Source organism: Aptenodytes forsteri, unplaced genomic scaffold, assembly GCF_000699145.1.
Source record: "Aptenodytes forsteri isolate BGI_AS27 unplaced genomic scaffold, ASM69914v1 Scaffold831, whole genome shotgun sequence".
Classification (NCBI taxonomy): domain Eukaryota; kingdom Metazoa; phylum Chordata; class Aves; order Sphenisciformes; family Spheniscidae; genus Aptenodytes; species Aptenodytes forsteri.
The window spans coordinates 162,731-176,599 of NW_008794741.1; the positions used below are offsets into that span (position 1 = coordinate 162,731).

At 41.8% G+C, this 13,869-nt stretch overlaps 1 protein-coding gene across 1 annotated transcript in view; it reads left to right on the plus strand.

Moving 5' to 3' along the window:
• MBOAT1 (membrane bound O-acyltransferase domain containing 1) overlaps window positions 1-11,129 on the plus strand; it is a 90,905-nt gene extending 79,776 nt beyond the window's left edge. Inside the window, exons 10-14 of the mRNA XM_009273968.1 lie at window positions 3,090-3,193; window positions 5,992-6,056; window positions 7,442-7,574; window positions 8,775-8,926; window positions 10,997-11,129. Coding sequence (XP_009272243.1) covers window positions 3,090-3,193; window positions 5,992-6,056; window positions 7,442-7,574; window positions 8,775-8,926; window positions 10,997-11,129 — 587 coding nt within the window. The remainder of the gene's footprint in view (window positions 1-3,089; window positions 3,194-5,991; window positions 6,057-7,441; window positions 7,575-8,774; window positions 8,927-10,996) is intronic.
• The last annotated feature ends 2,740 nt before the right edge of the window (window positions 11,130-13,869 follow it).

Sequence of the window (13,869 nt, forward strand, 5' to 3'; positions counted from 1 at the left end):
TGTAGTTCCCATGGGAGATGTACACGTGTTCCTGTAGGCGCTGGACCCCACTGAAGTGGGGAGATGTCAGAAGTTTTCAAAAACGTGCATAAAATCTCTTCTAGCTTGTCTGACATTCTCTGCCTCTGGAATCAAATCTGCTTTTCAGCTTCTTGCCAGTAAAGTCAATGTAACAATTTCCTCTTACTTAAAACTTTGTAATTTTACCAGCGTAATTTTTACAGAAATTCCTAGGGGGGTGGGAAAAAAGTTTGTCTCCTCCAAACCTTGATTTTCATGCTTTATTCATAATTTGCTGCATATATCAGTGTGGTTGGGAGGTTAAAATTGGTCACACCTGCTCAGGCTTTACAAGTATGTTATAATGCAAACAGACCTCTCTCCTCCTATGGGACATCTTTAGCACATGCCTCTGTATTAGAAAGCTGTAGTGCTTGTTGGGGGGCTGAAGTTAGGCTTTGCCTCTAAGGCAATGTGTGGTCCTGTACACGTGTTAGCTCTGAGCGGTCAAGAGAAAGGATTGGAGGACCATAGGGAAGGTGGGGAATGAAGGAGATGATGGGAAGGACGCAAGAATCTCTGCAAGGAGAAGAGAAGGAAGAGGGCTCATTATACAGAGAAGCAAATTTCTTTCATTGGGAGCTAGCTAGACTGATGGTCAAAATAATCTTTTTGTATTTTACCTTCTTCCTTTTAGAAGTCACCTTTCCTATCTATGTGTGAGGATTCAAATCCTTCTAGGCCAGGCTGAAAATTGAGCGACTCAATTTTTTTGCTGGTATTACAAGACTTTGTGTGTAGGGGAGATCCTGAAAGCCCAGCCAGCAATGCATACACCTGAAACTGAGACGAGTGTCATTGAGATGGGATGGAAAGAGCCAGCAGTTTAATCACATTGTGAGGCTGTGATTAAACTGCTGGGAATAAAACCGACAGATTGAGGGAAGACAGCCAGGACTGGCATATGTGGGATGGGAAAGGCTTTGGGATAAAGAATTGCTTGCTCAGAAACTTTTTTTTGTGGCATCCAATGTTAAATTGTTGCCTCCATTTTTTTTCAGCATTATAGTTAACTAAAAGTCCATTATTGAAGATATAAACTGAACTTGGATTTGTGACGTGACTAAGCCGTAGAGGCTGTAGAAGTATCTTACAAATGAGGGGTTTTGGGAAAGGCATGCATTGCATAGTGGAGGGTGAGGCCTCTATTACTCACATTACAAATCCAGGCAGCAGAACAGCAGACACTTTATCCTTTTGCAGTTTAGCTCCTGCTGGCATGGCCCAGGGCGTTATAAAAGTGCCTGCTGAAACAGCCGATAAGCGCTTCCTGTTCTCAGAAAAGGACAGTCACGCTATTGTGCGAGAGCCACGCTGCTGAATTCCTCTAGATCCATGGAAAGACGGAAAATTCGGCTTCTCACTGCATTAGCGATAGTCATGGGAATGTGGCCGCAAACTTAACTTGGAGCTGTCGATGAAACCAGTTCTGGACTGAGCGCCTGCATCCAAGGAGCTGTGAAAGCGATACGCCAGAGCTGTTCAAGTCAGCAGGGAAACCTCTGCCGGGCTTTGTGGAGGTTGGGGTTTTGTGAGCAATTCGAGGGTGGACAATTGCAGTTCTTCTGTGCTTCACACCTTGCTCTGCAGACAGCAGCTCGGGAAGCGAGAGGCCAACGGGTCTGCTGTATTATTATGTCCCTGGATTTCTGGTTTCTGGCTTTTGGCAAAGAAACACCAAGCGGTCCCTGCCACCCTTAGAGCAAGGAGGAGCAAATCCAGGAGTACCCCTGCTCTGGGGTGATAGTTATGTGCAGCTCCAGTCTCTGCAATTGGGCAGGGTCCTATGGGCCATTTTCAGGCAGGGTGATTGTTTGGGTTTTTTTGGTTGTGGTTTGGTTTTGTTTTGTTTTGTTTTAAACAGGGAGAGAATTAAAAACTTGGAGACCTTTCTTTTACGATCAGTAAAATCTAGCTCATTTAGTAAAGTGGAAAATAAAATGGAAAGCTTCATGTTAGAGAAGGTTGCTCATTTATTTATTTATTTATTTATTTATTGTTAGTCTTGTTGCTTTTAATTAGGTTCTCTCCCTGGTTTTGTGCTTTGGGATTCCTCCATGAGCTTGTGCCTGTACTCATAGCACTTAGAAAGCAAAATCAGTTTTCATTCTTGGGAAAGAAATGCTGACCTTTTTAAAGCATAACTTAACCAGGCTTGTATTTTGTGAATGATCTAGAAGGAAAAGCCTTACCTGTATTTTCGCTTTCCTTTTTCTTCCAATAATCCTCAGTGGGTGCATCTAGTGATCCAGAGATAACGAATCCCTTCTGTTTTCTTAGTACTCCGAGAGAGGATTTCTGGCAGGGGTGCGTTAAAAGCAGGATCTTGAGACCCAGTGATGAGGTGGCTCCCAGCCAAGGCTGAGAGGGGAGGTAGTTGACCGGCGCCCTGGGAAAGAGCAAGAGTGCAGCATGTGAAATGCCTACCGTTACCCAAGCTTTTATTTGCACTTAAAGTAGTTAAGTCTGTAATTGAAGTTACTCAATATTTGATTTGTAGAGATGGTGAGGTACTTAGGGAGGCACTGAGCAACAGGATTAGCAAAAGGCTTTGTCTGCAGAAGTCTGAATGAAAGTCTTAATTAAAACAACCATGTTGGAACTCAATAGAAACGGTAAGCATGTCTTTGAGACACTACAGTTTTTCTGAATTCTGGAAAATGCTGTGACATCTAGGTACCCTTTTGAGGAAAATGCTAGTTCATTTTATGGCAACTCTTTATTATCAATCTGAGATAGATATGCAAGGTAAAATAATGAGAAAAGTGATTTCTATCCATTGTTGTCTTATTTTTATGTTATTATTTTATTTCTTCTGCCCAAGGAGTAGCTAGTCTTTCCTCTTGAGGAAATGACTCTTGTGTCGCCTTATAGCAATGCCCCTTTGCCAAGAGGAAGCTTCTCTTTGAAAGAGGGGATGCTAATTGCTATAAAGCTGGCTCAAATGTGTGTTTAATGTCATACTGACTTGTAAGAAAACACATCTCCTCCAGCAGTCTGATTTGACCCATTTTGCTTTGACATTGCAGCAGATGCAGTCAACAATGCAGCTGGTTATGGATTCAGTGGAGTTGATGAGAGGGGCGCTTTCCGCTGGGACTTGTTGTCCAATTTAAATATCTGGAACATTGAGGTGAGTTAAAGGAGTGGCTGCGTTGCCATAATTTTAGAGAAATGGGCATGATAATGGGGAGAAGCTTTGCTGGAAGGAAAATAAGTCCATGCCAACAGGCTGTCCCTCTTTAACATGGAGCGGTTTTGTATTTTATCTGTTGGGCAGATAAAAAGCATCTGTCATGCAGCCTTTGTCATGCTCTGTATTCAGGTTGCATTTCTAAATAGTTTATAGAGGACTAATAAATGATTAATCAGATGTTTAATAAATGAGCAGTCAATTACTGTAGATTGTGGCTGAGTTCAGCGGGTCAATAAATTGCTTGCAGCTATGATTCTCCACCATCTGTGGTTTATTCTGTTTATTTACTTCTAATAGTCTTCCACTTTTGTAACCCAGTTGAGACGGGTGGTGGTAGTGAAAGAGGCCGCCAGGAGTAGGCATTGCACAGGCACTTGCAAGGGCTGGGTCCCTGCACATGCCTGGAATGCCTCTTGTAAATGAAGAAAAGCAAGGGTCGGAGAGATAACAGGTACAAACTGAGCAACCTGAATGGGAACTGGCAGGGCCACACAGAGCTTAGATGGCTGCTGTCTAGAGCTCCATCCAGCAAACCACAGTTTCTCAAAACATGTCACGCGCTTCTTGTGACTGGAGTATACTTTTAACATCCATTAGTCCTTTGTAAGCTGTTTGTTTGTTTCTCTAATGCAAAAGATGGCCAATGTAATTTGTTTGCCCCGAAGAATATTTTGTGAATGCCAGTGGGATGTGAAAATGTTTATATGTCTGAGACTGCTTTCTAAAGGCTTCTTTTCTTTAGAAGTAGGAGGAGCTTCCTCCTGTAATTCTGTAGTTATGATTTTAAAAGGAAAAGCAGATGAAAATAAGTTGACTGCTTTATTGCTGAATGATCCGTGACTAAGTGAATGTGCTTTAATAGCTCTTCTCAAGAATGAAAGAGCCCCTGTAATTCTTCATTGAAAGATGCCAAAACTGGAAGTATCATTATACACGCTCTCTTTCTCAACATCCTTTCTCTGTCTTTTTTTTTTAACCTTAATTAATCCTTAGTGTACATCTCTCCTTGAGCGGTAGTGCAGAATATGCCCAGAAATGCTTTATACTCCTCAATGATGGCAGCATCCGAGATACCACTCTAAGATCTTGAATCAATGTCTGATTCAGTTTTGGGACAGGAGATGATTCCTACCTTGATGGGCTGAGGCAGCTTCTGCTTGAATGAGGAAAGTGAAGTGCCGGCAATGATCTTTAGTCAAGCCAAATTAAGGAAGCAGGAGTCTTTGCTCCTCTCTACCCACTGAACTGTAGACCCCTCAAAACTTTTTTCCTTTACTGGTCACTGGGGCAATAGAGATCAGGGTGGAGAAATTATTTCCAGGAGCATAAAACAGAGTGCTCTCCACTGATTTGATCATCTGTGCAATGAGAAAAAGAGAGGCTACAGAGACCGTTACTTTGCGTGAGCCTTAAACTGTCACTTTATGCACCAACAACAATTCCGGGAGTTGAAGTTTAAGTGTGATTGTACAGTGCGTTTTCAGCAGGTATAGCCACCTGCATATGTAAAATTGCTTAAGAGTTGGGAACCTGAGTGCTAAATGTGGCCAGGAAATGACCTGATCTGTAGTAAAGATAAGCACATGGCAGGAGTTGTGAGGGCATTAAAACGTGACGGGGGCTAAACGCATGTGGGGGACTCGAAGAAAGCCTTGGCAGCATGCGTATTTTGACAGCCAATGACTACTTGCTCTCTTGGTAACATAAGAGGAGAACTTAAAGGATGCCAGAAGAGAGCGACAATATTAGTTGAAAGAGAAATTATATTTTTCTTGGCTTCTCTTGGTGCAGTAATGCAATTAAAATGTGGCACTACTGCATCGGGAATTGCTAATCATTTTAACTCTTTAAACACAGAGGATGAAGTGCTAGCCTTCAGGATTCTGCGTGGAAGTGCAAAAATATCTGCATATTCCCCTTGGAAACCTTTGCCTTTAATCCATCTTTTCAGTGTGTCCTTCCGTTCAGCTGATACGAGAAAATAATGTGGTGCCACTGAATCATGTCCCTGCTTGGTGAGGAGGTCCTCGGAGGTTTCTGTCAGTAGGCGAGGAACAAGGGGGAGCGGGGATGTGGAACCACCAGAGGTGAAGTTGACCAGGATTAGGGGAACTGATGCTGAATGGAGTCCAGCAGTCCCCTAAAACTGGGAGAACTGGTGCTGTGAGGAGGTACAGGTGGTTCTCCCAGGACCCTGGAGTCCACTGTGGTTTCTCACACTGGGCAGTGGGCTGAGAATTGGCTTCTAAATTTAGTCCTAAATTTTTTTGTCCATGTTTTTCAGTCTTCCCCCTCCCTTCTCCAAATAATAATGCATTTCTTCTAGTTTTTATAACGCTTTGTTTTAATAACACTCTAGGGAAGTCCAGACTGCGTAATGGCTGGCAAGGTATCTCTTTCAAAAATGAAGCTGTTTATAAACTGAAGGGAAGGCCAAGCATTTAAAACAAGAAAGCTTTTCAGATTTCCCATAATTTGAAAAATAACCAAACACTGTATTTAATTTTACAAAACAAAGTGAGATTTTTACAGCAAGTGCCAAGTGTTAACGGTGAGCAATCAGCCTAGTTAATGTCCCTCCCAAAACATGTTAGTATAATGATGGACTGTGGCACAGTCTTCACAACAGTTAGCTACTAGAATTAATATTTTCCGTGTACCACCTCTCTAATTTAAAATGCAAGTATTATTTTACAGGTTTCAGTGCTAACATTTCATGTGAACTTCTTTCTTAGACTGCGACAAGTTTTAAAATGTACATTGAAAACTGGAACATTCAGACAGCTGCCTGGCTAAAATGGTAAGAGTAATGAAACCGTAACGTGCTTGTGAGACCCAAAAATTCTAGATGGCCTGGAAAAACACTGACTGGTGAATCTCATAAATGTATAGCCTCTTGTCTGTCTTTATTTCCTGTGTCTGTAACAGTTGGTGGAATACAAGGGTGTTTGGTGCTGTAAAGTTTTATTGCTGCAAATGTAAGATGCCCACATTTTATATATGAGCAGCAAAGCCATAAATGAACTGTTCAGATCTTCCGTAATAAAAAGTAATAGCATTTTGATGGCATCTTTTAGGCTGCTGTTTGCCTCCATTATTCTTGCTGTACTGTTTCACTTTGCCATGTTATGTTTCCCATGCGTACTACTGCTGCAGGCGAGCCTTGTGTCACTGGGATTCAGTTCGGCTAGAACTGGAGAGAAGTCGAAATCTTCAGAGCCCCAGTGTAGTCCGGTTTGGAGTTACCAGAAGACGCTTGCTAGGGAGTCCCTGTTTAGGATATGGAGAAGAGACTTCTTATAGCACTGAGAAGATCTGATTTTAACCCGTGACTGTTAAGGCACATATAAATACTAGCAGAAGTCCAAGTTTTGTAGATTGAACTGTCTCGCTGTTGCTTGATACACTTTTTGGTATGATTAAAGCTCAGTGTACAGTCAATGTGAGGTCTGAAATGCAGGCACAGATTTACTGTGGTTATCATAACTATTTTCATTGTTAACCTCTTAAAAGTCAGTATCTACTATTTCTCGTGATTCAGATGAAGTTCCTGATAAAGTAGTGCATTATCTTGACTCGTTTCTTTGGAACACAGCATTTCAGTTAAACCTCAGATAGCCGAATAGACTGGTTAGTGTGTTCTTGAAATGGTATCATTCGCTTGCGTCTTTGGAGTATGATTTTGGGCTGCTAAAGTTAGCAGGAATCCCCTGCTTTGCAGTAGCTTACGGCACTCCCTGTTGTTCCCAGCATCTGCCAGATAACAGTGCCTAAAAATAGCTCTGTTCACCAGTGAAGGGTGGGGTCACGTCTCTTGTCTTTCAACTTGCTCTTGATCTGCCATCAGAGTTTTGAAAGGGTAGTGTGTGATTCCAGATAGAGGTATAAAGGTGAAAGAGAAGTCTTGCCTGCCTTTCGCCCCGCTATTTATTTAAATGGTATGAGCACCGGGAATATTTGTACAGGCGCTCTTTGGCTACTCAGTGCATAAAAGCACGCTTCCTCTTTCCACCTAACCCTCCATGTAAATGAAGGGAGAGTGCCTCATGCCCTCGTCTGTAACTGAGGAAAGATAAGACCGTTAAGAAAACAGAATAAGACCTTAAAAACAGAGAAGGGTTTGGAGCGCGGTGTCCATTGTTCAGTTATATTCAGCCTCTTCTTGTCTTGTTTTCATCTTTGCAGTGTTTGCTATGACAGAGCTCCCTGGTACCCTACGGCTTTAACGTTTATCCTGTCGGCCCTGTGGCATGGTATCTATCCTGGATATTATTTTACGTTTCTCACTGGAATCCTTATCACACTCGCAGCCAGAGCAGTATGTACCTTTCATTGTTCTCTTCTAAGGCCCATGCTAGATACTATCCAGCTGTCAACTGCGGGGACCACCCTGACATGGTCAAGCAGCTTGTCCCTGCTGTGAGCCCTCTTCCATGCCTTTGCGGGCTTGATGTTCACTGAAACTTTGTTCTGTATTGAAGCTGATTACAAAGTACCCCCAGCAGTTATAACCAGCACCAATTCTGCACGTGCTGCCATGCTGTCCCTGGCTGTCAGAAGAAACGTTGCTTGTGGGTGTACAGTTGGTAGTGCCACTGGCTATGTCCATGCAGCCAAATTAGCTTAGGATTCAAGGTCATGTTGGAGTCCAGACTTTTGCTAGGTCATGTTGCCTATATGCTGGCATGTAATTTGCTCTCGGCCCAGTCTTTCACAAGAAACTGTTACGGGTTGAGCATTAGCCCAAACTTGAACTCTTTCATGTGGATGTAATTGATGCAGTAAACTAGTCTCTCGGTTTACGGGCCTCATCTTGGGCAGAGCCACCAAAGACAGAACAGATTTTGTGTCTGACTGTTGTTAATTTTATCACTACTGATTTTTCGGGCTGAACCAGCCAGTTGTGCAGGGCTGGGAAGCACCACCGTTGTCTTTGAGTTTGACTGTGGGTAAATAACCATGTCAATTTGAAAGGTGAATTAAACTAGTGATCAGCATTAACAGCTATGGCTAGAGCAGGTTGCTGAACACACGGTCTTAACATGTGCTTTGCCTCTCATGAGGATTTCATAGATGTGAAGCTAAACCAAAATCTCTAGGGAACAGCACATGCTTGCAGGTATAAACACATATTTTTTCATTTAAAGTAACTTTGTTTCACCGTTAATAACCAGTAATAAATCAAAACCAGGAGGGAGGAAGATCAAATCATAACAACTCCCCTCCCCAAAGACACTGTGCCAGATACCCAGCATGAGAGTCTGCTCCCGTGATTATGACAGAGGAAATTGGGGGACGCTTCTCTGTTTGCCGCTGGTTGACTGTGGGACCTCGGATATGCCAGTCAATGCACTTCTGTCTTCCTTCTTACTCTCAGTGCGTTCTAACTGGTGCACATGCTTTTCTGTGATAGTAATGCTGATGATAAGTGGAGAGTCATACGCTGCAATGTGTCCGCATGACTTTGCCTAAGAAATGAATTTATACTATTTTCTGTTTACTTTTCCCTGACCTGCAGATAAGAAACAATTGCAGACATTACTTCCTCTCGTCAGTGCCTCTCAAGATAGCATACGACATTGTTACCTGGGTTGTCACTCAACTGGCCGTGTGCTATACTGTTGCACCATTTGTTATGCTGGCTGTTGAGCCCACGATTAAGTTTTACAAGTAAGTTCTCTCCTCTTGACTATTATTCTCCAGACCGGCACAGGCTTTTGTTAAATAACCCAAACCACACTGAAAATCAGTTGGCACTTCATCAAATTTTAAAGGAGTTCAAACAGGCTGTTTAATAATGTGTAAGGGGTGATTTTTGCACTCCTGTAACTTAATGAGATAATAATAATGCCAAGGCAGAGCACTTCACTTCTGCTTCTCAATCTTTCTGTGTCCTTACGTGACTTTTCTTGTATTCAGTTTCCTTTTTCAAAACAGTCAAGTCTCAACCATTAACAGTGGCCAAGGCTGGAGAGGTCAAGAATAACGTGAGTTGGCAGTAGGAAGGACTCAATGAGAAAAGACCAGGTTTCCAGCTGCCAGATGCGTAGAACAGGAGATGTGATCGGTCAGCAGGAGATAAGGAGGGTGCCTGACAGAGCATTACTTCTTGAAATGAGTTTGCTTTTCTTTTTGAAAATTTCCATAGGAAGTGAATACGTCTCTAGGTTCCTTAAAAATAAGAAAACACTGGTGTTGCAGAGTATATTGGATATAAAAATAATTTGAAATAGAGAAATTGAGAAAATAATTTGAAAAGGGAGACTGGACTACATTGCTTTACTTTTCTTTCATTCTACAGTGAACTGTCAACTTAGAGTAACAGGTTTTGGTTAAGACAGACAATTCCCTCCTCTAACATGAAAGACATAAAACTGGTAGTCAAGATAGCTGCTGTCAGTAAGTCTGTTTGAAGGGGGTTGAATTCTGACATTTTCTATTCCTGTTTCTTAAAACGTTTGATTTCAACACAGAAAACTTACCATATAAAAATGACTCCAAATCTTTCTTAGTTTCGGTAAGATGCTTTCCCAAGTACCTCATTAATATCTAATTTTTCTGTCTTTCAAGACAAAAGTAGCAAACAGCAATCAGAACAAAAAAGAGAGAAGAGACTAAAATATTAAACTGGTTGATAAATTTGCCCCATAAGTGAAGTGGTTTCCCTTTGTATTACAAAAGGCCATTCCATGTAGTAAATATTAATGTAATTCTGTGAGATTATATTGCTAACATCAAAACTACAGAAATAAATATGTATAAAGAACTTGCTAGCACTATGCCAGCTTCCATGAAGGCAGAAATGTTACTTTTACCAAAGTTCTGAACAAAGAAAATGATTTTCCACCCTTGCCCCAAGTTGGGTTATCACCTTAATGTTGTTTGCCCTAGTGATTTTGAACATAGTTAACACTTAAATTTAGAGACCGTTAAACAAGGAAATTTGGAGCACTGCACACCTAGCAGTAGTCTTAAGCACCTTACAAGGATATTAGAACTATGGTAAGAAGCGTAAATGAGACCATAGAAAGGTGCATCTCTGTGGTTAAGAGCTGGACCATACTGCTCCCAACCGTGGTCCTCCCCAAGCTGCCAGAGCCTCATGTAATTGGTTTAAGTATTTTTTATTTCTGTTCAATCTTGTGTATACCGAATTATTTGAAATAAACATATTTGATATTTAATAGGAGATCAAATTAAGATATCTCTGAGAAGTTGCCTTCAAAAACATAACCCTTCTGTAAACTTCATTACCTGACCTTCCGCAGTTAAAAGTTGAGTGTTTTGATTTATTTCAGATCTCAGCACTTGGAGTGAATTTTTTTCTTTCTGTCACTTTTTATTCTGATTTTTGTAAAACTTGTACAAGTTTTATGTCCTAAGCATGAAGGATATTTCTTCAGAATGTAGCCTTGTATACTCTAACATTAAAAGAGATGGGCTGAGTAAGTCTAGGGTTGAATTACGTGGGTTTATCCGAGCTGTCAGACTTTGGATTCTGGAGTTTGCCGAGTCGTTCCTTGCCTCATTACATCCACAGCAACATTTTCATCGGTGCTAGCGGATACCACATACATAGGCTGTGTGAAATTCAAGGGTGTATTTTTGTGCTTTCTAGGTCAGGTTCATACTTTCTGCATTCATCCCTTAGCACTAAATTCTGCATGGACTTACTGAGGTTGCACAATTCATGTTATTACTGACAAAAATATAATATTGTCTTTCTGCTTTTGTTCCCAGGTCTATGTATTTTCACATGCACATTCTAAGCATCTTGGTGTTGCTTGTGTTACCCATCAGACCTCAAGCCCACTCCATAAGAAAGCCTCAGAATCAGGCCATGCAGAACTCTGTTAAAAGCAAAGACAAATGATGCCTCCAAAGAAAATTGCCGATTGGGAAATCAAACTGTTATATTGGAAACAAACAAAGAAGAAGAAAAACGGGTGGGATGAGGGTCAAAGTAGAAGACATGTGGCGTTTCTATTGGTTATCTTAAAATCTTACGGAACAGGGCAGAAGGGAGCCTGAATGACTGTATTTCAAATTATTCCAGTTAACAGAGATTTTACAGGCAACGTTTACAGGCTCATAGGGCATTTTGATTTTTTTTTTAATAAATATTTTTATGAAGTGTTTTTATATATTTAAACTTTTTCACACAGAGGGGCATTTTTGCTCTTTTACAGAAATATACAATTATTAATCAATAATCTTGTGATTAGAGGGACAGGAAGCAGCTAGTAAAGACTTAGACCAGCTGCCTGATAGCCTGGCGCTGTGGGCAGCTGGCAGGGGAAGCTTTTCATCTCTTGGCTATGGAGAGAGATGGTGCAAGTAGAAAACTACAGAGATGGGGTTGCTCAAGGTGCTGGCGCTGACTTTCGCCCCGGCAGGGAGAAGAGGGGGCAGGGCTGTCCCTGGCAATCCCTAGAGCCAGGGACTGCGGCCTGAGCTGGGCAGCAAGGGTATTTCACATCCTTCAACGTGACACCTGCTGGTAATGAGGGCAAGACAAGTCCTTTGGGAATAGGTGTCTGGGAGCACTGGCAACTGGCTAGGCCAAAATCTAAAGCCAAGTAAAAGCAAAACAAAAAACCCCCCAACCTTTGGAGTAGAAGAAGGGACATACACCCTGTGATCTGTAGAGTTGTGCTTCTCTAATGACGCAGCTGGTGCTCATTGCTGCATCAGCCTTACTCTGCAGTTTTAGAGTGATGCAGCACTTCCACTTCAGTATCAAAATAATTGAGGAGCCCTGCAGGTTTAGTGTTTTAAAGCTTGCAGTGATGGGTTAAATCTGAAAAAGGTTTGTAATGGAGCAGACTGTTCTACTCAAAAACATCCGGTTTTGTGGAGGGGTTACTTCTCAGCAGGATAACACTAATATGAAACCTGAACAGTAATTATCATAGTCATAATAAATCATTCTGTACAAAATGGTGTGGTGTGATATGATTATCACAAGAGTCAAGACCAAGTCCTTGTATGATCTTGACATGGGACTTAGCCTGTTGATGCAAGTTTCCCTGCTTGTAAAGTCCTTGGCTTACAGGGATGTTGCGAGGCTTAATTTCTAAGAGGTGGTTGTGCATTGAGATAACCTGCTGCAAAATGCTCTGTCAGGTTTTTTTTATTTAATTTTTTTTTTAAATCCACTTACCGCAATAAAACAGTCTGGTACGACACATCAAAACCAACTAAAACATTTTTTTAAAATTTACTGTTTTCCAGGAATGTGTTTATCAGGATTTTGTAGAAGCAATTCCCTTGTTAAAGTACTGGTATTGCTTTATGATCATTTAACTGATGTGTGATTGAGCAAAGAATCTGCTGTTTACTGCATTCTGATTTTTGTGTCAGATTAAAATTTTGCAGAATCCTAATGTTTTGGGAAGAAGCAAATCGGTGAAACCAAAACAAGTTCCAAAAAAATGTTGTTGTTGGTGGTACTGGTATTGCTTTATGATCATTTAACTGATGTGTGATTGAGCAAAGAATCTGCTGTTTACTGCATTCTGATTTTTGTGTCAGATTAAAATTTTGCAGAATCCTAATGTTTTGGGAAGAAGCAAATCGGTGAAACCAAAACAAGTTCCAAAAAAATGTTGTTGTTGGTGTTTTTTTTTTCTTTTCTCTGGTGGGAAGTTTTTGTCCTGTGGCCACCTCATGATTTAGAGCATAGTTTGTGGAAGAGTTTATTTGGTAATTTATTTTGAAGGCGAGATGGGATTAAAAGGTTGATCTGAATAAACAAATTGCTTTGTGTCACCGCCTGGAATTATTAATGACAAACGTCTAATGTGAAAACGGGTGAATGGGTGTGAGATCCCTCACACTTGTGAGGGGAGATTTTCAGGTCTGCTGGATTTTACAGAGCAGCTGGGCTTTACATCCTGCTCCTGCTGAAATGGAGACAAGACAACCCCCGTTCATTTTCGTGGCAGCTTTGTCCTTAACTTGGCCAGTCATTTGTCCTCGTGTGTGTGTTCTCCCTGTGGCACCAGCCTCAGTTGCATCTTGGGCATCTAATGTTTCCCTTGAGGTCTGGCTGTGCCACCCCTGTTTCTTGTGGGAGGGAACCAGGGCACATCCCCAAGGAGGACGGGGGCTTGGGCACTGCTGGCCGTGGGAATCCTTGAGCTGAAGCCAGCCTGCATTTACCTCCCAGAAACTGGAATGAATTGCTGTGAGTGCTGGCAGAGCCAGCGTAACGTGCATCAACTCCGGGCTTCGGCAAGCCTGCAGAAGGCAAATGTTGCCAGCAGGTTGGCTTTAGCACTGGCTTTGGAAAATAAATGCACGCAAAGGGAGTTGTGGGTCTGTATCTGCTGCTCTGTGCCCTGTATCTGCTGGTCTGCAGCCCTTCTCGAACTGTACATTCAAGAGAGCCCAGATATCAGTGGGGTTTCTTTTCTAGTGTTTCACTAAGTGGAAGTTGCTTAGCTCTAATGCCATCAACTTCTGTTGTAGTTTCAGCTTCTACAATGTGATGAATTAGTCAGGGCTAGTGAGCAAACTCTTACTCTCCTGTCATGTTGTCTTCTCAGCCTGAAAACAGGAACCCTGGGCTTCAATGAGAACTGGTCATGTGGATTTAATATGGTATGTTA